At 37.5% G+C, this 25,449-nt stretch overlaps 1 protein-coding gene across 2 annotated transcripts in view; it reads right to left on the reverse strand.

The window, feature by feature from the left end:
• The window catches only part of LOC145690164 (uncharacterized), a 165,102-nt gene that overhangs the window by 14,944 nt on the left and 124,709 nt on the right, over positions 1 to 25,449 (reverse strand). For both annotated transcript variants that reach the window (XM_081764789.1, XM_081764799.1), the window contains 3 exons: positions 19,603 to 19,865; positions 18,628 to 18,795; positions 1,334 to 1,558 (listed from right to left, as the gene is read on the reverse strand). In XM_081764789.1, the coding sequence (XP_081620915.1) occupies positions 1,334 to 1,558; positions 18,628 to 18,795; positions 19,603 to 19,865 (656 nt within the window). The remainder of the gene's footprint in view (positions 1 to 1,333; positions 1,559 to 18,627; positions 18,796 to 19,602; positions 19,866 to 25,449) is intronic.

Below are 25,449 nucleotides of genomic sequence, written 5' to 3' on the forward strand. Positions count from 1 at the left end.
CACTGAACTGCTGCATTTGATGGCAAAGTACAATTAGAAAGTTGTAAACTATTTGTTGAACGCAACTACGTTTGCTAGAACTTCGAATAGAATTCAGAATTAACTAAGCAGATCTGTATTAGAAGAAATGTTTAACGAAATAAGCATGGAATTTTCGGTTCTCTCTTTGTTTTAATATTATTTCAGAAAATAATCAGGGTGTCTACTAAAATTCCAAAATGAAATTTCGTGACTTTTTCATGACCTTTTCTTTACTAAACCATAACATTTCGTACCATTCTCAAGAGCAAATTTGGGTGCGAATTAGGCCGAATTTTCACGCATGTGATAGAAACATGTTTTGCTTGCGATTTGGTAGCGTCTAAAGCTGATTATAGACATTTTTGGTTGTGAATTTTGACGTTTTATAGAACAAAAATTTTCTAGTCTCTACTTATATTTGAACAGATAAAAAAAAAATCGTGACCCAAAAGCTAAATTTCTTGACTTTCATGACCGTTTTCTGATTTCATGACTTTTTCTTGACTTTCATGACCATTTTCTGATTTCATGTCTTTCGTGACCGATAGACACCCTGATAATAGACGTAGCAACTTTAAACACTGTTACACTACATGACAAAGGGAAGCATGGTGAAAAAATGTTCTCTATGATTCACAACTGTTACTGGAAATCGATTAGCCGCAGTTATTGGTCAAGCATATTTAAAAAAGAAATGAAATCTGTAACTTGATATCCTACGATTACGTCATTTAGAGTAACGAAAGATGATTGGGAGGAAATGGTAGACCCTCGAGAAATCGCATGGAGATGATGTCCATGTTTCTAACGCATGCTAATATTACCTTGTGTTTGACAAGTCGAAGGGTATATTACTTACTACTTATGATCAGTGCTCCGATTCACGTCACTGTTCACAAGGTATGCTTTCGTATCAACTTCATCTTACTAGGTGGCGTGATCATACAGCATCAGTTTTAGATTTATAAATTATTCGATTGTCTCGAAAACTACACTTGGGGATTTAAACCCACTCATATTATTTTCTTCAGCTCCATGAGATTTATCCCTTGGTACTAGTATATGTTTCATCTTTGGTATTATTATTATTATTTTTCGTTATGCGTTAATAATACTTTATCATTCACAAATTGACTTAATATGAGGAAATCGCCGTTTCGCTCCACCTCTTTATTCTCTTTTGGAAGGGGGAACCTAATTACTTTTCATTCATTTTACAAAAACAAAAGTATCATTTCGAAGGCTTCATCAAGATCTATCTGAACAATTTTACACACTGTAAGTGCTGCTAGACACTTAAACAATACTTTACCTCGTGTGATTTGAAATAGTTATAAACAGAAATCGGATCTAATTCCGATATTCTATGTTTGACGTTAACTGCTTGGTCATTGCGAGATTCCAAAAGAATTAACGGTTGAAACTTGCTCCTCAAAACTTGTCTTACACGATATTTTGCTCCAGCAATACTACTATCTGTATTCTTCAAATATGGAATGTCTACACAATTTTTAGGAACTGGAGGTACACACAATTCCTGAAAATAAAAATAAACGAATAAAATAAAATATTATTGGGTCTCACATTCTACCAGTTTATTTTTAACGCGCGAAAATTAGTATCAATATAATTATGTTATTTTACGTGACTGAAAATACAAGAAACTCAAAACAAATTTCCATATTGCATTCCACTGCAAATTCTAAAGTATACCCAAAGACAAATGAATATAATTTGGATAACACTCTCTCAATCCGAAAATACACAGTTACTATTCATCACAATGTACTACACATATAAATTGGCACTTGGTATACTTTTATTCTGAATCTCTCATTACATGCCACCATTACGTTAAGGACTTTCAAAGGAACGTTATGGAAGTGTCAATTCGACCTCAGACGAACCAGGACAACTTGAAGGACAGCACATACCGATCAACACTATCTCCAGAAATAAGTGCGGAGACAAAGTTGCTAGGGGGGAATTCCCAGGCCAAGTGCATGTAATTAAAACTTGTGTTGGAATGCCACATAGGCGTCTGTTGAGATTATTAAGTACTAGGACAAAGTAGTTATTACTGGTAGTTTTCGGACCTTTGGAAGATAAACTAATATACATTAATCGACTAATGATAATGCAAGACAATGATATAAACCAAGGAGGAGATGATTATTACTACTATTATTAAAAGGTACAACAATTCGTTACAACGGCTTAACAACTAAGTATTTCAATTGAGCGCTGTCACTGTGAAAATGTGTTGTTAAAAATGCCTTTATACATATATATACTGGGTGACGTACCTGAAATATACCACCTTGCAGGGGACCTAAAAACATGAAAGAATGAAAAATCCTACATAGGTTTAACCACTTGCCTTATTAACCCGAGTATACTTGGAATCCTGTTATGTATAATATATTATTAACCCGAGTTTACTCGTAGGATCTGTAACAAAAGTTTGCGTTCTTCTGCGAACCCGAGTATACTTGCTACAGAGTTAACTCGGGATAATAATGTTAAGGTTTTTGTTAAAGGATTTATGACGTCATAGCACCGTCAATTATATATTTTGTTTCAACCGTTGTTAGTGGCATCAAGTGTACATTCCATAAAGCAAATAAAAAAATGTGTAAAATAGGTAAAATCTTTGAGACTAAAATATGTAAGGCAAGTGGTTAAAAAACATGTCGTTTCATAAATAGATGAAATTTCGTCGGCTCATCTTTCTGTGTGTGTATAGCTGTAATAGTAAAAATAGTACACCTCAGCTGAAACCGAATGGAAATGCGAATTTTCCAGCAAGCGTAAGTGAATTGCAATGCCTCCACAGTTTTCGATTTGAAAATTGCGAAACTGGCGGAAAGATGTGAACGCTAGCGATTCCAACGTACTGAGATTGTTCGTCTGAAGTCATATATATTGCGTCTACTGTGAAATCAGTCCATATTTCAGGACGGAAAATGCATTTAGATCCAGTTTTGGAAAAATTGGTGTACAAATCAGGAAGTGGAAATATAGATTTCATAAGAGATGAAAAGAATCCAAATGATTTTGTATATTATGTGTTCTTGATTAAAGAATCTACGTTTGCACTTAACCTACTCATGTTGATAAAGACAAGCTTCCGCTCAGGATCAATTCCATAACTACGTATGTGTACTAATCCATTCCTCTTTTTATTATATTATATTATACTATCATAGTATGGAGGCATATTATGGTTGAGGTAATGAATATGAAGTGGGCAGTGCGTTTTCATGGCTTTCTACATGGCACTATTCCCAACACATGGAATGAGAGTTTCTTAATCGGCAGCAAAATGACATACACAGAATGAAAGACAATGGATATTATTCTGTTCTGGTTCAGTGAAAAAGTTTATATGCAGCCATGCAGTGAGTATGCAGCCATTGCTCTTTCAAAAGTTTTAAGATTTGAATTTTTAAGCATTAAATTTTACACTGTATCTTTCGCAAATCTTTTCATCCAGTTGAGGCACTTGTAGTTTGCAACTGCAATCGCATTTGACTGCACTAGAGGAGTAGCCTAAAACGATCTACCTCCTAAAACTGTAGGACCAAGCACATGTGATGTTATGTACAGTCCGCAGCAAAAAACCTGCAACATGAGCATGTAAGTTTATTGTGAAACGACGAAAATCTTTTGCTCCAAAATAAGTGTGTACGGGAGGACGCCGAGGTTTCTCCTGGCGTGATTCATACCACTTAGACGTTATGTTGATTCCCTGCGCTGTTAGGCGTAGTTTCACAATAAACTTACATGCTCATGTTGCAGGTTTTTTGCTGCGGACTGTATAAAGAAATAATGATAAACTAGTACAGTTACCTGCGCAATGAACTTTACTGCAAAGTTGACATGAATGACCTACTTTTAATATAGATTTGATACTCATATTTCGTTAATTTATTAACAGTATGGGAGAAACTATAAAATATACCTTAAAAAAAAAAATGAAATTTTTCAGTTTTACGTCCCACGGTTATGTAGGTTAGGCTAAAGGAGATGGTGATTATGAGAAATGAATGAAATGGTGGAATGGAGAAAGTGGTAGGAAACCGGAGAACCCCGAGAAAACCCACGAGCACGGTGTTTGTCCACCACTAAAATATACTTGAATATTACCGATTAGGTTTAAGTATAAAAACTGAATTCCATTCTTATCGCACTTCTTTCTTGCAAAGAAACGTACTGTGTGTGGGTCGATTTTTTATTGTGTGTTCTGGCTAGTCTTTATGGAAGATTTTGAACATCAAATTTTATACAACTCTTACATTACTTTTATCCGCCGAGTGATTTCGACACAATCTTGGCACAGATTTTCCTTATGTTCACTTCTGTGAAAATTCGCTGAATAAATATCCTACTCAAGTTCACTAGTTTAGCCCCTGCACGCACATTTCATCTTCGGTCACTTTTGATATGTACTCTGTTGTTTGTATCAGTAACTCGTTCGTGGTCCGCTTGAACGATCATTGTCTTCAACAATTTCCTACTCCTCGAGAAATTTTTATGCCACTGAAAGACTTACAAATCGGAAAGTGATTCATGGATACAAACGTCCAATTGGCTGTCAAATCCATCGTTTCGTTCTGACTGGACGGTTGTCTGAATTCGTAGGTTGTTTGTTTTTGTTTCATTCCAACGAAAGATACCCTAATATGAGCAGATTATAGGCCAACATCCCTGTTAAGATTACTGCCTTTTCCCAATATTACTATTGTTTCCTTGTCTTTTCTCTCCCAATATCCTAGGTATTTGGCTAGCGAAGTAGCATCTCAAAATGTGATGTTATTTCCCTCCGTTATATTGTGCTAATATTGCTTATACTTGTATATTTAAAAAAGTGAAATATACAGTGAAACACCACATCATCGCAGCACGTGTTATTCCAAATATGATAAACGTGGAACTAGCAGTTATTAACAGTTCCAACTGCACGTCGACGCATTGCGTACTCACTGCTGTCAAGGGCTTACCTTTTGCCTTCTTTAGATCCACCTTTAATCAGAGCATATCTGAGAATTCTGTTGTGAGCATATCTGGGAATTATGCCCCATAGGGAATCCCTTACGCACATATTGCATATTGCTGAAATATGCATTTTTGGATGGTATATGTCTGACCTTCCTGAAGCTGCTATGGATCGCAACTCAACAGTATATCGTGTTCGAAACAACGCGTGTTACAATGTACGTAGTTTTTCAGCGTATTTGGATGGTTCTAGCTCTAAAATTATGTGCTTTTGCCCACAGGCCCTATGAATTTTTTTCTTTTAATGTTAGGAATTACCTCTTACAGTTGTCGGTATAGTCATTAATATCGTGGTCATTCCCACTAATCTAGTGGCTAGCGCTTGTGCCTTTGGTGCACGTGGTCCCGGGTTCGATTCCAGGTGGGTGAGCACAAAATATTAATTTCATGATCATTCACTTTCATTAATCATCCTTTAGTCTAAAGGGCACAAGAGTGGGACGTTACACAAACTGACAAACAACAAATCATTTCAATTTCATTAACACCCACATACAGGGTATTCCGGGAATAAACGTACAAACTTCCATACGTGTTCAGGATCTCAATACAAGAAAAAGTTTATCTGCGATAGTAAAAACTACAATGCGAAGTTTGTCGATTGTTGTATTTACTATAGTCACTCTACGGCCAATTTCACTAATTACTTTAAGTTAGCCCTATCTCCGTAATTAAGTCTTTCCGAAGCAGAAAACGGCAGTGGTACTTAAGATGGTGACACTTGAAGGTTTCCACAACTGCTTTCAACAACGTAACGTAGTAACAATAAACCTACAATTTGTAAAGCCTCTGACAATAAACCGCACTTTTAGCGCCCGTCCCGTTATTTCTTAATCTGACCTTATATATATATATAACCCAAACCAAGTGATGAACATATGAGTTACAGCCGATATTATTATACAAGTAAATCAAAGTCAAAAGACGTATTTATATGCATTTCTATAAGTACTAATGGAAATGTTGGCCGTCATGTTGCGGGTACAGGTTGGTCCGATGAATCATGTTAAGTGCAACTTGCTGTAACTCGTCCTGTTGGATGTTGGCGATGACGTTGCATATGTTCGGTTGCAGTGCATCAACGGTTCATGCATCGTTGTGGAATACCATCAGATTTCTCCCCAAATAAAAATCGCAACTAAAAAGTTCAGAGGATATAGAAGGTTATAGATATTTCAAGACAGTTTTGTCATATGTAAAAACAGAGTGCATTGTTTCTAAGGACTTATATGCTATCGCGCTCTCCCGCTGGAAATATGCGAAACGTCGTTCATTTGGCGTCAGTTGATCCAAAAACAACTCGAAGAAGTCGGCAATATAACGGGCTGAAGGGCTGATTTCACTGTGTATTTGAAGAAAATGTGTCCAATGATTCTCGTCCCTAAAACAAAGCACCATACTCTAATCTTTACATCATACAGCGGAAGCTAGAATATTTTGTAATGGGCTCTGGACAGACTAATACCGCGTATTTTGAGAAGTAACGTAGCCACTGAGGTGGAATTCCGCCTCGTTCCTCATAAAGTAGAGGTTCGGCTCGAGAGACACTTTCGATTTTCTGCAATAGCCATGCACAGAACTATATATGTCCAGCATAGTCTATGGGTTTCAACTTTTGTAAGCTATAATCTTGTATGGCTTCAGCTTAAAGTTTTTCAGGATGCGCAGATGCCTCGTGAACTTACTGCAGCTTTGCAACATCCGCTGGCGAATATCTTCCTTCTGCGCCTAGGGTCTTTTCAAACGCGGGAATTCATGCACCTTACCAAGCGCGACTCATGTTCTCTCAAACTTGTATTGGAGTTCGTGTATAGATGACTTGGCTGGTGCATCACTGTTGAACTTGGCATGTATGTATTCCTGTCAGTGATCTGCCCTGAGAGTAATGTTCCTTTACGATCAATATACTGGCTTCTTTCATGAGCGTCATTTTCGTGTTTACACTGGTGGTTGACTTTCCTTCATAACTAGATGTCGTGTTTCTCCCCTCTAGTTTCTTTTTCCTCTCTCCATTAACGGTCAATGTGCTTCATTTATAGCTCCCTACGTGGAATAGGAAATAGTATGGCGCGCTGCTATACAGAATACATTAGCACTTTCTGGTTTCTCATCTCCCACGTTCGGTTCGGTTTACCTTGGTCCATTCTCTATATTATAATATCGGGTGTATCAAAAGTCCGGGACTATACGCCAACTCTGATGAATAAAAATATGAAAAAATGGAAAAAGAGGAAGTTTTTGGCTATAAGTAGTTTTCAATCTAAAATAGTGGATTTTTTGCAACCGCACCAGCAGTTTGGGTTCCACACGGACAAGGCGCCCTATGTTAAATGAAAAGGCAACATTTTCAGTCCTTCAGGCTGTTCCAATGGAACGGGCACGCAAAAAGGACATGGGGAAGTGCACTTTGTTGTGAGAGAGAGTCTATAACGCCTCGAATGTTTCCGAACAATACTGTTTTGTTGATATGGTGAGGGTTCAAGCTAGCCAACTAGCAAAGTTGCTTTTTCATTTAACACAATGTGCCCTACCAGTATCAAATGGCTGGGGTGACTCGAAAAAGTCAACTGCTTTAAGTTGAAAACAACCATTTCCAACAACTTGCCTTTCTTTCCAGCTTTTCATATCTTTAGTCATAACAGAGTTGCCATATGGACCCGGACTTTTGATATACCCGGTGTATATCAGGTGGTCGAGAACTCACGCCCATGTTCAGTGGGGGACAGGGTTTGAAAAAGCCCGGGTTTTCTGAAAAACCCAACCCACCTGAGCTCATATGTTATTTTTTCGGATATTTTCGGGTTTAATTGGGTTTTTTCGAAATATCTCAATGCCTTTGGGGTAAAAGTGTTAAAATGTTATTTATATTTCACGATTTTGTCATTGTCAGAACTTACAACAATTTTCTATTCACTGCTGTTTTGAAAAAATGGCCGCCATTTTGAAATTTTACCCGGAAGTCAAAGGTCATATTATGTTTTCGTCTTCTTGTTTCATCTAGTATCACCGTCGACTGATTATGGGCGCAAGTTTTAAACTACCCTAGATACAGTCTGCATACTTATGATAATTACATTTGTGGCGGACAGGATAATTATCATTTACAGGGTAGCCCACTTGCTACTTTGCTACGATGGTTCAGTGGAAGAGCTTATCTCTTGAACTGGGGGTCCCTAGTTCCATCCCAAGCCATAAGATCTTGTGATGAACAGCATCGTGTCAAGAGCGGTTTGTCTATAAAGGTCCAATGGGCCAGGCCCTCCCATTTTTTTCTGTTATCGTTTTTTGTATAAGCATAGAAAAACATGTTAGTATGTATCTTAAGTTGTTTTGCTCGTGTTGTAGCTATAATTTTCCTCTGAACCAAATATAATAGCTCTGACTTCTTCAAGTGAGTTTTTCCATGTTTTACCTACTCTTGTGGACATTCCACTGACATAGTCAATGTAAAATAAATACAAAAGGCTTGAGGTGGCTTAGTAAGACCTTGCATTAACTCGTATGATGCAACCTGACAGAAATCTGCATCAAAATATGCGATATGAACCAGCCAAAAAACGCCCTCGTCACTCGAGATTAGTAAACAATTTTATATTCTTCTCTGCTAGGGCTAGCAGATTATTCAGGGAGTAAAAGGGAAGATTATACGATTTTTTGAAGGAAGGGGGGAAAAAACGATAGATATGGGATATGCAGAATTACAAACAAATATTTGGTGTCGTAGAGTAACGTAAATAATTTTAATTAGAAACCGAGCCAGTTTCATTAAAAATAATTGCAATATATAAAATACAGAAAAGCAGATTATAATTCTCGGTGGGAGTTTATGTACTTTGGAGCAAACGTTGAGCTCTAGGTCCTAATCTCATATAGGTCCTCGGTGCTGAAACAGGTGCTAAACTCAAATCCAACCACCAAATATATCGCACAGTTCTGTATTGCCTTTTATTTGTATTTTAATGAAGACTTTACATCTCTTAACAGTACTTCATTCTTTTTAAACGTTAAAAAATTCTTTTAGGACCTACCTTGAGTTCTACTTTTATTAGTTCACAGTAACTTCTGTTCTTGATATCAGTACAGCACGATCAATCGAAACTGTGATATGATCGATATGACTGACAGACGAAGGCTAAGATGCTAAAACAAAATTGTTCTTAAACACCAGGTTAGATATGAGATATTATATATATAAATAAACTTGCATTTATCTCTGAATACTGAGTTACATTGTGGAGTTGCGTTGTGAAATAATGTGTAACAAATCAGTTTCTGTAGATATTTCTTTTCGTTATTTCGACAAGATTCATTATTTAAAAAAAAAAGTACAGGAAGTTGTACTATATTTAGAATTGCAAACAAGCATTCATTCATTTTTAGATGTTCAGTTTTTGTCCAAGTGGGCATTTTGAACAAGCGCTTAAGCCTATTTTGCTTTTTACGAAAGTTAGCGTAAATGCCACAGTTCCGTAATTTTTGAAGGTATTAATTTCAAACAAAAAAAGTTTGAAAGAAAGTTCATGGACATTTAAGCCTACAACACTACAAATACCTGAATGAATTTCTTGGAAGTGTAAGATTGAAAAATGCAATTTGTCATTTTTGAAATTAAAAATTTTAAAGAAAAAATACAGTTTTTTAAAGATATAAGCTTTTTGGTATACCACTTCCTAAGAAAGTTTTATGTATGGGAACCTCATTCTTTCTTTTCTTTTCTTTTCTTTTTTTTTTTTTTTTTTTTTTTTGTTTGTTTTCAAACCGCTATTTTTTGAAAATCAGGTATGTTCAAAAGAAAATATTTCAAGAGACATACTTGAAAAATCTTAAATTTTCACAAAATAATCGTTATTTGTGTAGTAACTAGTGGCTAAAACTGAACACTGAGACCTGACTACTTTCTGAGTTGCTGTTTTATTTGGCGAAATTCAGTTGACGAACAACTAAAATACATCTAAAATAATGGTTTATTCTACAACTAAATTATATATTTGGTCTAGGAATTAATTCGTGCGGTTGGACAAGAGATGGCGCAACGAACGGAGCGTCCCACAGTTCCGTGTATCCACACATGTGTTGCAAACCCCTGTCATCGCGTATCGTTCGTAGTATAGGGCAGTGGATTAAAGCGTCAACAACACCAGTTTGTAGTTAAGTGAACATGGCGCAATTTGTGCCTGATAAAGTGTTTTTGCGGGGTGTCCTGCTGCATTACTTTAACATGCAGAAAAGTGCGACTGAAAGTCATCGTATTTTGGTGGAAGTGTATGGTGACCATGCTCTAGCTGAGCGAACGTGTCAGAAGTGGTTTGCACGGTTTAGAAGTGGTGATTTCGGCTTGGCAGACCAAGAGCGAGCTGGACAGCCAAAAAAATTTCAAGACGAAGAATTGACAGCATTGCTCGAGCAGGATTCGTGTCAAACGCAGGAACAACTTGCAGCAGCATTAGGCGTTGATCAAACAACAGTCTCCAAACGCTTGAAAGCCATGGGAATGATTCAAAAGATGTCACATTGGGTTCCACATGAATTGAAAGACAGAGACGTTGAAAGACGAAAAACCATTTGCGAATTGCTGCTTCAACGACAGAGCAGAAAGGGGTTTCTGCATCGAATTATTACGGGTGATGAGAAGTGGATCCATTACGAGAACCCTAAACGAAAAAAGGCCTGGGTGAAACCAGGTGAACCAGGTCCATCACAACCAAAACGAGATATTCACTGTGCAAAGGTTATGCTGTGCATATGGTGGGATATGAAAGGTGTGGTGTACTATGAGCTGCTGCAACCGGGTGAAACTATGAATGGAGAACGTTATCGACGACAATTAATGCGTTTGAAGCAAGCTCTGGCCAGAACACGACCAGAATGGGAGAACAGACATGATAAACTTATTGTTCAACATGATAACGCTCGCCCACATGTCGCAAAACCGGTCAAAACCTATTTAGAAAATGTCGGATGGGAAGTTTTACCCCACCCGCCGTATTCACCAGACGTTGCACCTTCGGACTACTACTTGTTCGATTGCATGAACAACGATTTGATTGGACAGCGGTTTACTTCTTCAGAAGATATCGAAACATGGGTCTCTGACTGGATCGCTTCCAAGGATGAGGACTTCTTTCGCCACGGAATCCGTACATTGCCTGACAGATGGGCGAAAGTGGTGGCTAGCGATGGACAATATTTTTCTTAAGGTATTTATGTATTTTGTGTTTGTACTACAGCTTCAATGTGTGCGTACCAACCGCACGAATTAATTCCTAGACCAAATATGTTAGGTATTAAAATATATAGTAAGTACAATTATGCACGTTATTTGTTGTAGTTATATTTTACAGGAACAAATTAATTGTTAATCATGTTCTCATGAAAAAAAAAATTAAAAAATAAACGCTGTTTTGTTGTATGTAGTTCTTCAGCTTAGGCAATTCATAAACCATTGTATTAACAGAAGCTCATATTTAGATTAACGTTTAATCAAAATGCAAAAGAACACAAATAAAATAAACTTTCTTTAAAGTGGTGCGATCAAACAGTCTTCAGCTGGCTGCCTTTGTACTGAAGTTAAGACATTTCTCCTTAACTGTAATAACTCTCCCGACAAGTCATAAACGGCATGTGCATGGTGTTTTGGTGATGACGCATTGCTGCCATCACTTAAGGGCTTTTAAAAATCTGAATATTTTACCGATTATTTCTAGATGTATGTATATATATAAATGTGCAAGTAGAGTGGATAGATTGAGACTTAGGGATACCATATACGAGAATTCAGTTGCTATGCCTTTGTCCTCATTAAGCGGATATTCACTTGCCTAGTTCAATTTATATACTTCCGATACAAGACACTAATATAATCACGAAACCACATCACTGGAAGGTATTTAGGTGTGTGTATATGAATAATGATCTGGTGGATCGAGAAAATTAAAGAAACAAGTGAGGAAAACCACTATCTTTTTATTAACTTTTTTCATCCATATGGACACGAAACTTCTTTTCAAATTTTAAAGATGATAGAGTGATGATGCCAACTAGTACGGTCCTAAGGAAACTATCACCAACAGTGTTTAACAACTGCTACAGGTTGATGCTTCAATCAAACTATGTATAGAAATCAAATCTCTCTTTTTTTCAGCAATGACATTTTAAGAAGATGAAAATGGATTAAAAACTGTTTCTGTTTTTTGGGTCAAGGTTAACTGTATTACTTCAATCTTCAGCACAGTTTTAATCCTATTTCACAATGCGCCACTTCTTGTAATTTTGCGACATCAAAACAAAATAACTGCCGACTCAAAAGCTAGTCAAAAATCAGCGATTAAATTTTAATCACTTGTTGCTACGTAAGACTGTTTTGTGAAAATTTGACATTATTCAAATTTGCCCCCTTGAAATATTTCAGGCAATTTTCAAAAAATTAAATTTTGAAGACTCCCAACACAATAAGGATGAGACTCCCATTAAACTTTTTACAGTAGTAGTACACTACGAAGCTTAGAACTAGAAAAAAATACAATAAGTTTTATTTTATACTTTGAAATTTTTAATTTCAAAAATGACAATCTGTTTTTTTCAAACTTTAAGTTTCAAGAAATTTATTTAGGTATTTGCAGACAAGCTGAAGGCTTGGGGGACCACTAGTGTAAATAAGGGCAAACTTGTAGAAAAAAATCATTCTTTTCGGTAGCTTTTACAGACACGTGTACAGAGAAATTATGTAATGTGTTAATAACGAAACTTCGGCTTCTTATCAGATCAATTTCATAATAAAGTTTCATTAAAAAAAAAAAAAAAAAAAAAAAAAAAAAAAAGTGCTCCAAACTTACAACGGTGCTGCGGTAGTGTTTAACTTTTAATGAAAACGGTTTTTCCTTTTGGAAATGTATGTTCACTGTTATGTCACCAACCAGTTGCATGAGAGTGTTCTTCGCAACTATTATTAGAATTACTTTAATACGAGGGTCACTACGAAAGTTTTGAGATACGCATTGTTGTGGCACAGTATTTGAATTCCAACAATTGCGTTCGGTAGTGATATCCAGAGCGAAGAAGCGAAGCAAGTTTCAACTCGCCTCGCTTATCGACGTGGCCCTATCGTCTTCACTTGTTTGTTGATGTGAGCAGTATTCGGCTGTCTAGAATGGAGCTCGAAAGGGAACATTTTCGGGCAATGATCCTTTACGATTTTAAAAGTGGTTTGAACGAGACACAAAGCCTTGACCGTTTGCAGGGGGCATTTGGGGACCTTGCTCCTTCCCGTGCTACAATTTTTCGGTGGTTTGGTGAATTCAGAAGAGGCCGGACATCGCTTGAAGATGAAGAGAGAGCTGGAAGTCCGGCCACAGCTGTGTCAGATGAAAACATTGCCGCTGTGGAACAAATGATTCGACAAAATCCTCGAACAACTTTCAAAGACATTGAATCTACAGTGAACATTGGATCGCCAGCAGTAACAAAAATTCTTCATGATCATCTTCGGCTCAGAAAGATTTCATCTCGTTGGGTGCCACACACTTTGACTGAACAGCAGAACGCATGCGTGTAGAATGGCGTGAAGAAATGCTTGCAAGATTTGATGGAGGCAATTCTCGACGCGTCTCTGACATTATTATTGGTGATTAGACTTGGATCTATCAATTTGTCCCTGAAAATAAACGTCAGTCTATAGTTTGGATCTTTCCAGACGAAAATCCACCCACGAAAGTGAAGCGACCGCAAAGTGGTAGGGAAGAAGATGGTCGCAACTTTCTTCTCCAAATCTGGCCATGTTGCATCTGTTCCATTTGAAGAACAAAGGACTCTTACTGCTTAGTGGTACACCACTGTTTGCCTAACAAAAGTGTTCCAGAAGCTTCGGGAACGGCGTCCAAGAACTGGATTGCGTGGGATCCTGCTTCATCATGACAACGCGTCCGCACACACGGCCAACATCACAATTCGGTTTTTAGAATCTACGCAGGTCAAACTTATGACTAATCCGCCGTATAGCCCTCACCTGGCCCCGTGTGATTTTTTTTCTGTTCCCGAGGATCAAAGATGGCATGCGTGGGAAGATATTTTGCAGCCCTGAAGAAGCTGTAGTGGCTTACGAGAATGAACTTTCAACACTCGAAGAAAAAGACTGGCAACACTGCTTCCAAAAGTGGTTTTCGAGGATGCAAAAGTGTGTACAGTGTAATGGTGAATACTTTGAGAAAATGTAAGTGTTAAATTGATTTTAAGTATGTAAGTTATTTCACATCTCAAAACTTTCGTAGTGACCCTCGTACATACAGGGGTTGGACAAAAAAATCTAAAACGTTTGCAAAAGTGTGAAAATCATACCTAGTATGGTGTGGGGCTTCCTTTTGCGTACAAAACAGCTCGGATCCGACGTGGAATGGACGTATACAGCTCCTGAATCGTGGTGTGCGGATTTTGTACCATTGTTCCTCCAAAACATGCTCCAGTTCTTTAAGGGATGCTGGTGGAGGGTAATGAGACCGAACACGCCTTTCTAACTCAGACCACAATGACTCAATGATGTTCAGATCTGATGATTGTGGGACCCATGGGAAGTGTGATAGCTCCTGGTCACGCTCCTCAAACCATGATTTCACCGTTTTTGCAGCGTGACAGGGTGCCAAATCATCTTGGTAGATGCCATCAACATCAGCGAACAATATTTGGGCCATGGGTAGAACCTGGTCCCCCAAAATGGCCTCATACGTCTTAGCATTCATCATTCCATGCAGGGCTATGATAGGACCTGCAGAAAACCACGATATCACTGCCCATATTGTAACAGAACCACCCCCATACTTTACAATTGGGAGCAGGCAGTCTGTATCATAGGCCTGCGACGGTGTTCTCCGGTTGTTGGAAACAAGGTGAAGGTCGATTCATCGGACCACATTACGTGTTTCCACTCCTCATGTGTCCACGCCTTGTGGTCCTTGCACCACTGGATACGCCTCTTCGCATTTACTGCTGTGATCAGGGGTTTGGCGATAGCGGCGCTGCCATAAATTTTTCATTTTATGAAGTTTCCGTCGCACTGTTTTCGATGAAACCAGGTTCTGTAGGCCGGAATTGAGTTCAGACGTAATTTTCATTGCAGTGGTCTTCTTTTTAGCTGCTACAATCCGTTTTAATGCCGACCGGTCCCTATCTGACAGGATTGTCTTTCGATTACTTGTTGTGCTTTGCAGACGTCATTTGCCCATGAATTGTGTATGCCCTCGTGACATTGGACACAGTGCCTTTCGATACCCCCACAATGTTCGCCACTGTTGCCACTGAAGCTCCAACCAGACGTGCACCAACGATCATGCCTCTTTGGAAGTCTGTGAGGTCGCCCATTTTACCGCACCACTTTCACACTACGACACTCACAGGTGAACTGGTTACTGCTAACGGAAGTGGAAGGTCCACATGACACATTGAAAACAAACACGATCGGCAACCGCAACACGTGTTGTACAGTGGAGGGTCAAACTTACGTGTCCTGTATGAAGTGTTTTTAGATTTTTTTGTCTATTCCCTGTATATCATCTAGCAAATTTTTTGTTAAGATTAATTAACGCTCACCTATGAATGTAATATTATATATATATATATATTGTGAATTGTGAAGCCGAAGTTCTTCATCACTGAGTAGCCGTCGAAAACAACAGAATTGGCTGCCGAAATTATACTAGGAATATAAATATCATTTAATTATAGGTGAGTGTTAATTAATCATTACAATTAGTTAACTTTTTATATGATCTGCAAAATGATGCAGTCTTAGTCAGAGATTGATGCCATTGATTGCTCTCAAAAGTATCTGAAACGAAGTGAAATTTCAATTCAAGCGTTATATACTTCAGCAATAAAAAATAAAAAGGAGCTGAAGTGTTTCGAGAACATAAAAATAAGTGCTTTGGGACGACAAAAGTGAAGCTGACACACATTAAAAACTACTGAACAAAGAATTCTTGTTTTTCTTCTTTTTAGATGTGTTCCTGGACTTGAAAAAAATGCCTAGATTTATATTTACTGTGGAGCACGATGCTAAGTAAGCATCTGACATTAGTTACGCAAATGAGAGATAAGTTTGAATAGAATCAGTACTCAGGGTGTCTACTGGAATACCAGAAAGTAAATTCATGACTTTTTCATGACTTTTCATGACCTTTTTGTTCAAATTTTCATGACCATGGCGATAAAAATTTACCATTAGTAATAATAAACCCCTACCATCAGTGGTGCATCGGTTAAGATGAAGATCACATTATGTTCTTATTTGTCTAATGTACATAATGTCGATTATCTGACAACTAATTTTAAGATGCAAGAGCAATTTAAAAGGCAGTAAACAAATTTATTATTGCGGTTCAAGTATGGGTTTAAGGATTACCAGGTTCTATAGATTTAAAAAATCTTGTGAACAGTCCCGTTACATTCAGCTAGGTTTTTTATCTGCATTTTATGTACTCTGAATTCTAAATTTATAATTTTCCTTTACAAGAAAAGACTGATTACGTAAATATCCAATTCTTTTCCATCGTGTCATATTTGAAATTAGCGTACATACACATACTGATAAGACCTACTGAATTTGTTCATAATGGAACCTTCATCCTGGATGGGGTCTGATGCCTTCTTTCTTCTCTTTTTTCAAGGGTACTTTTACAAATATTTTTTTCTCACAGTCTGCATACTAGTATCACATCAAAACTTAAAAAAAAAAGAAAAAAAAAGAAAAAAAAAGTGAACACAAAAATGGACATCTTGACAACTGTTTCAGTACATGCAGTATGAGGTATAAAAGTATGAACTATAAAAATATACTCTGAGATTTCAGATTTTCATGACCAGTTGGGTAAATAAAGGACTTTTTCATGGCTTTCATGACCACTAAGCAAAATATATGACTTTTTCATGACTTTCATGACCAGTAGACACCCTGGTACTACGCCTGTTTTCAGTAGTGAATTTACACAAATTTCCACACTTTAAACATTTCTTCCCAACAAATAACTTCACAATTGCTTCCTGTTCTTATCCGATGCTGGGTAATAATAATAATAATAATAATAATAATTTAAAAAACTCAAATCCGGTCTAGGGGCCGTGTACTACAAAGATATTTTGTGCCAAATTAACAGCAACAGCAATTTATTAGTTCTCTGCGTAACAATGAATAAATAAGACATATTTCATGAGGTATCAAAATTGGTGGACATCGTGTTAACTTCTATAGCTACAGCAGAAACAAAATGCTGTTTTAATACAGTAAAAGGGCGACGACTTACTCCATGGGTCACACCTCCAAAATACATTCGATTCAAAAGTAATTAAGAAATTCTCCAGTCTAAGTATAAAAGATCCGAGCGTATGTACAGATAATTTGGTGCATTATCATTTATTACCAAAAGTGTTTTACGTTTCATTGTTGTTTGTTCTACGGACGATTTTGACTTCCCTTATTTTACGTATCGAAAAACATGCGAGTTCAGGCAAGTCTGAAATCGTCGAATCTTCAACTTCCGCACCTGTAACATGCTACTTTATCCTCATTACAATTCCAAGGCTCGAGTTTTAACAGCACTTATCTGAACTACTGAGGACTGAGCTCAAGACAAAGTCTGTGCGTGCTCTGGGGACTGGCAAGGTAGAACAATAATAAATGCACCGTTATAATAAGCCTGTGACATAATTTTGATTTTCCGCCCAGTCGCATTTTTCCACTATTTGATTTTTTTATTAATTGGTTAAGCCACCTTTGTGAAACTTTCCTGCCCTTGCCTCACAACTTTAGAAATAGAAATAGGTTTAAAATTAATTTTCTCGTCTTTTCGGCATCTTACATCTTTCAGTTTTCATCAGCGCTTATACATATTATATATGTGATGATACACTTAAAGGTCCTAGAAGAGTTCGTAAAACTTGGCGTCACTAGACTGGGTAAGAACGAAGTAAGATAAAAGAAATATAGCAAAACTAGTTGATACAGGGTTCATACAAAAATAGTGCTCAATTTCCCTGAATTTTCCAGGTTTTCCAGATATTAATTTTGCAATTTCCAGGTATAGTGGAAGAAACTAACAGTACGAGAACACATAAATTTTAAGAATAATATATTTATATATTTAAGAATGGCCACCCTTCTTCCCAATGAACGTTTGCAATTAAATATTGAGTCACAAGAAAATAAATAATTAAAATAAATTAAATTTAAAATATCCTAAACTTTGTTTTATACTTGAACACATTCAAAATATACAAAAATATTTAACTCAATTTCCATGATATGTCCAGGTGTTTTACTAGATATGATCGATTTCCCTGAATTATCCAGGATTTTTTTTCTTCCAAAATCAATTTCCCTGAGATTTCAAGGTTTTTCAGGTAGTGTATGGACCCTGTTACGATATATGAATTTCTGTAAAGTAGTCTTACAACTGTTTAAATATTTAACAATATGTCAAAATTAAAATACCTATGCTTTCTTATACGTAACAAAATAACGAGCAAGTAATTTTTCCATTTCAATTGAACATCTAATGTGTAACTTACCTCGAAGAGCACCATAATTTTAAAATTTTCCATATTTACAGGTTGCTCCAAATTTGAGACATAATCTGGGTCGTCCTTCAAGCCTTTTAAAAAGATATAAAATACCATGTGTATTTCCTCGATTTGCCAGAATGTTCGTATTTTAACAGTCCGAGGTATTCTTGTGAGCTGTAAGAACGTTATTTTAAAGAAATAACAGAATTAATGGGACAAATCATACACAAGTCTGTCAACTAGAGACTGACATCCAGCACTTTGATTCGATCAGCCTGATCCTTAATATTTGCATCTAAGTTAAATCAATTCGAGTTCAAATTTTTTATAACGGAATACATAAATTTGCTTAAGTTCATCATTATTACATATGATTTACAAATTCTACTAAAGAATATAGTTTCTAACTAAATCCTCACATCAATCCAGCTCGCAAACATTTCTTCCCTTAAAAGACTTAAAAAAATATACATTATGTACGAGGATAAGCCGGAAAATAAGTTTCTCCTGGGATTATGGACAGAGGTGAGACAGAGGCAGACGCGAGGCTGCGACTGTACGTGGATAGGCTAGGTGCTCCCAATTGAGGGTAGCAAGATGTTTTTCATTACCGCCGCCGAGTATGGTATCGCATTGTTATCCAAAAGAAGAATGCTCGATGTCAGAAGGCCAGGCTGCTTTCTGCGAATAAGTATACTTCAATCTTGTCAGCTTTGACAATACTGCTGAACATTGATTGTTTGAGCCTCCATACTTTCTGGGCACAGAATGGCCGCTCACCCGAACATTCTGCTAGCACTGCGATAACGTAATCTGCAGGATCTTGGTCGTACATCACCAAATGACGTACGGATAGTTCTCGCCTTAAACCGATGTCTTGTATGCCCCACTGCTTTAAGATTTTCGAAACAAAAGAGGGAAAACTTATTTTCCAACTACTATTCGCAAAATAGAAGAATAATTGTTTAGTATCAGTCTTACCTCATAACGACCATATATGTTATAGACATTGTGTAACGCAGCCTTGTTATACAAGCACAAAGCTTTTTCAAAGTCCTGCAAGTCAACCAGCTCAATTAATAAGCCTCTATACGCCAATGGCACTGTTGTTAGTACAGATACTCGTTCAAATGAACCTGGACGGGTAGGGCGTTTTGCTTCTTCATAAAATGACAGAGCTTTCTTCTTCAAGGAAGGGGAAGCTAAGAGTGCCGTCAGAATATGGTTGTAATGACTCGTCAAATCTGCAATGTAGGAAGTTTTGAAAAATATAAATATTATTGATAATATTATGTATAATTATATTTAAATTCAACAAATATAGTGATGTTAACATAAATCTGACAGTCTACCTTTGCCTTGAAACAATGTCTTGTATTCCCATCCACGAAACTACAACAAATACAGGGACATACTACATTTCCACACAGTACTACACCCTCCATTCCAAAAGAAACCGAACTTTTGAAAACAAATAGTACCACTAGTGCCATCTGTTGTAATATTTTACCGGTAGATGGCGTAGTCCCTCATTGACAACTGGTATAAATGTCATGACATTTGGATGCACGGCAACAAAGTTATCGCGTTTCAACTGTCAGTGTGTTGTGTACATCGGTCGGAAAATGAGTTTCAAACAACGAGCTGCAATTGAGTTTTGTGTTAAACTGGGTAAAACTTTTAGTGAAACGCACCAAATGCTACAAAATGCATATGGTGATGAGGTCTATCCCGTACGCAGTTTACGAGTGGTTCAGGCGATTCAAATCGGGTAGAGAGACGCTGGATGATGACGAAAGATCAGGCCGTCCCAGAACCGGATTATCGGAAGAAAACATCGAAAAAGTGCGTGAATTCATCAAACATAACAAAAAAACGTCGGTGAAAGTTATTGAAATGGAATTAGGCATTCCTCAAACAACCGCATACCGCATTTTGACCGAAGTTTTGGGCCTTAAGAAGGTTAATTCGCGGTTTGTACCACACAAACTCACCGAAGACCAAAAAGTTGATCGAATTGCGCATTTCAGACATCGTTAAAAGTGCTCGGCAGGATCGAAACTTCTTGAAATCGATTGTAACTGGTGACGAGACGTGGTGTTTTGAATATGAGCCCGAAACAAAGCGGCAAAGTGCTGAATGGAGAGCGCCGGATGAAGGAACACCCAAAAAAAAGTCGCTTGGTGAAGTCAAAAGTTAAGGTGATGCTGATTTGTTTTTACGATTCAAAAGGAATTATCCACAAAGAATTTGTTCAGCCCGGCCAGACAGTCACTGGAGAGTTTTACTTAGGCGTCATGAAGCGTTTGCTGGCAAGAATTCGTCGTATTCGGCCCGAATATCGCGAAATCGGCAGTTGGACTCTTTTGGACGATAGTGCACCATCACATCGTTCGCGACTTGTAACTGAATTTTTGGTCAAAAATCACATTATTCGGTTGCATCATTCGCCCTATTCACCAGATCTCGCTCCGTGCGATTTCTATCTGTTCCCGAAACTGCATTTGGCGATGAAAGGAAAGTGGCACGCATCGATTGATGCCATTGAGAAGGCGACGACCGCCGTCCTAAAGACCATTCCAATAAAGGACATGGAAAAGTCGTTTGACAACTTGTTGGAGCGTGCAAATATGTGTATCGATGCAGAAGGGGAATACATTGATTAATAAAAATGATTTGTTCCAAAATGTACATTGCTTTTTTGTTTTTTTAAAACGTTCGGTTTCTTTTGGAATGGAGGGTGTATTGTGTATCAGATATCTGAACACTAGACTGGCAAGGAATTGAATCACCATCTTCCGGCCTAACGCTAGTCACATAGCTAACTTTCTGTGTTTTCTGTCTATTTCTCGAGCCCCCGTCTAATCACAGATCTTCTCGTATAGTCGACATAGCCAATCTATCCAGTCAAGAAAGATATCTTCTAATAACTTCACTTACGGCACTTTACCGACTATCTCATGTATGTATAGAAATACTAGTTCATTTTCCTAGCAGATCTAGGTGGGAGCCACTAGACGAGTAAAGAATACACAAAAAGTCAGATCTTTCACCCGAACTTTAAGATTATATGAAAAACAGAAAATTAAACGCCCGAGTGAAGGGCTATACTGACAATTAGAATTAGACACACCACAAATTAGGAGTGTTCACAACTGCAACTTAAAATTCCGAAATTAAGAATGTCCATAACTACAAAATTTCGTAATTTTCGTAACATGTTTCAGAATTTCCCAATTTTGTACGTGTCATAATTCCGAAATGTGTTACAATTTCAGAATATGTTCTAACTTCGAAATTCCATTGACGAATTTCGATTAACTTTTCAAGAGTGACTCAGGTGATTTTGTGCATATTTCATAAGGAAACGAACAAACAGGAGAGGGAAAAAGAGAAAAAACACAGAAGCGTCCAGTTAAATGGCCGGGATGGCGACTTTAAACATCGTTTCTTCATACAATTACAATAAGTGTTCAAACTGGAAACCTCAGTCTCCAAACACCTTTGAACACGGTGATCTACATTCCTGATGACATCCTTCACAGTAACCACCAGAATTGTTTTACAGGCCATTTCAACTTCATGCCGCAGTTCCACTAGTGACTATGACTTCTTACTGTAAAATACGTTCTTGATGGTTCCCCACAAGTAAAGATCTAAGGAGGTTAAATCAGGCGAATGTGGGAGCGGGTTACTCAATCTGGCCTCTTGGTCCTATTCTAGTTCAGTGTTATCCAGGTAGGCGCGTATATCCGCAAGAAATTGCGGCGTAGAGCCATTCTGTTGAATAAGAAATGGATCGTTACCAAACAAAGCCCTAATGAATGGGAAAATTAACGTGTTCAGCGTTTCTAAGTAAACCTGGCCAACATATTTCATCTTGGAGAACTGATCACTTGCTCGACATGAACATGTTGATTTTCGGAGGTCCAGTACACACAGTTGTGCCAAATAATCGTGCTATTTTATTCAAACTGTGCCTCATCATACTACACCATTTTGCAAACAAATTTAGCAGCCTTTTCCACCTGTGCAAGAAACAGCGACTGAATTATTCTGGCTTGGTCGTCCTCATTCAACGAGTGTAAAAGTTATGGAGCAAAAGCTTCCCACTTTGCTCCGTGCTTACACTTTTTCTACTCACTCCTATTTTACGTTGTGAATATTGTTGTGTTGATTTCTGTGGTGAGTGTATGAATGCATCTAACACCTACATAGATGACGCTCTACTTGTGTCTATACAAGATCGACCTGACCTTCCTTTGTGCAAATCCATCACTGTTCCTTCTCTTTCAAACTTATCGAACAAGCAATCAATCCTTAGACGTGTTGGCTGTTCAATTAAATAGTCGTGCCTCTAGTATCGTTGCACTTCACAGACATTCTCGAAATTACAATACCATTTCAGAATGCTTTTCCCTGCTCGAATGACAATTGTAGTTGGGCCATCACCGCACTTCCTCAACTGCTTGCATTGCATCGTATCGATTAACACTAACACCATCTGTTAGTATTGTTGAATGACAGTAATACGCGTTGAACCTTAGCCAACGCGAATTGAAGCGTATCGTATTAACATATTTAAAGTGCATACATTCTTTTCTTTAACAGCTCGATGTACTGATTACCAAAAGAACAAAACATCTGTAATTTCCAATAGGTTAGATGTTTGAGGTCGTAACACTAAAGATGCATTCCGGCACCTGGCCGTTGTTATTGGTGTTACGTGATTATAGTACGTCATGTGGGATGTAACGGAAGTGTGTTGAAACGGGCATATAATAGTGGTGCAAAACGAGAGACCTCTTTCAGTTTCCAATAGGTCACACAAATTATAGGGCGCAATTAATTGGAGCAAGTGTATCTAAGGTGGCCAGAGTGTTAGGTTGACACAAGGATAAGTGTGCAAGGTGATGACAACATGCAGAACTCATGCTCAAACAACATCACCGAAGAGTAATAGTAGACGGAAGAGAAGTTTCAGTAACTTGGAACATAGAAAACGAATGTCATTAAGGCCGTTCAACAACGCTTTAGCGTGAAATAATATATATACACACACTGTCCGACAATTAAGTAATGAGTAATTTTGTGACCAAACAAATCAGATAATGTAATTACATCTATTTATTATTCAAAGTACATCCCTCCTGCGTCAATACAGTGAGTGGCACATTCGCGCAAGAAGTAGAACGACTTCTGCAACTCAGTTTGTGGTATTTTCCGTAATGACGTCGTCATAGCAGCTTGGATGCTTTCAACATTGTCAAAAAGTTGCCCTTTTAATGGTGACTTCAGATTAGGGAACAGGAAATAGTCGAAGGTGGACAATCAGGGGAATAGGGGAGTGCTGCATATTCTAAGGGAAGGGGATTTAAAATTTATGACAAAATTACATCTTAGGACCTCTAAGTTAGCTCAGCGCAGTACATAAGCTCAATATTAAACATAAATTTCCGTGTGTCCTAGCGTTTTTGAAAAATTCTGGTTCTAATGGGAGACGAGAGAAATTTCCGTATTTTTTCTCCACATCCAAATCGATGCCTGTCTTATTATCAGAAGAAAACAGCTTAACCGTTTGAAATGAATTTTTGAACATAACACTTGACTCGAGCGGGGATTTTATCTGTCACTTTCATAAAACCATATATTAAGGAGGAAAGGTGTTTAAAATGTATGCGAAAAATACAGTTTCTCACGAGCCCCTCACATTTGGAAAATGAAACTTTGTACACGAACTCCTTATTAGAAATATAATAAGCGGACACGTGTCCCAGCGTTTTAGAAAATTCCACTTTTCTAAGGTGCGTGTGTGGGGGCAGGCAATTTCTATAGTTTTTTCTCAATATACAGTGAAATCTGCCTTCAATGGACTCCTTATTAAACGGAAATTTGTCTTGATCGGAAACATTTCTCGGTCCCAGGAAATTAAGAATGAAATACCTGTTAAATGCTCTTTATTAAACGGAAACTGTGTTACACGGATAACTGAAATGGAAATAAACCTTTTAACGGAAAATTTCAAGTTAAAAATTTCAAATGAAAAAAGTGAAGAACAACCATGTGGATACATGTAAAGCCTGGGGGAAAGTCAAAGTCGTATGGTAGGTACGACCTTGACGGCAACCATCTTGAAATCCGCCATTTTGAATTAAGGTCAAATTTTTTAAATGGGAATAGGGTAATATGATACATAATTTCGGGCTAGAATTTAATCAGGAAAACAAAGGTGAAGTTAGTTTTAAGATACGCACATTTGGGGAAAAGTACAGGCATATTAATTGTTTATACTTACTATGTGCGTAAGACCCTTATCTCCGCTTCTAACCCGCGTATTAATGCTAATAAGTTGATAAAAGATTCGGTAATACATATTAGGCCTAGAGGGAAGTGGTACGTTAAGGGTAATCTTGACGGCAGTCATATTGAAATCCGCCATTCTGAATTAAAGTGAAGTTTTGAAAAATGAAGCCCATAGCATGTGACACCTCATTTTATTAGCAAATTTTCCCTAAAAGCCAATGGGATGCTTATTGTTGTTCTATACTTAACCAGTACGAATTTAGTACTGCTTCTAATGTCCACCAAACATCCATTATTCGATCTTTCAAATTGGCAACACTCCTAATTTTCACCGCATGTTTTAAGATTTCAACTGGCACTTTGCAATTGTTGCCATGGCTCATGTTTTCTAAATTTATTACATTTTTTAAGAGTTGCGATCTGTCAGTTCATGAGTAGTGTTGGGATAAGCACTCAGCAATCTTTCTGAATTTTGAAGACTTGTAATGTAATTATTTATTTCAAACCAGAATACATGAGAAGCCT

Source organism: Thermobia domestica, chromosome 1 (genome assembly GCF_964235325.1).
Source record: "Thermobia domestica chromosome 1, izTheDome1.hap1.1, whole genome shotgun sequence".
NCBI lineage: Eukaryota > Metazoa > Arthropoda > Insecta > Zygentoma > Lepismatidae > Thermobia > Thermobia domestica.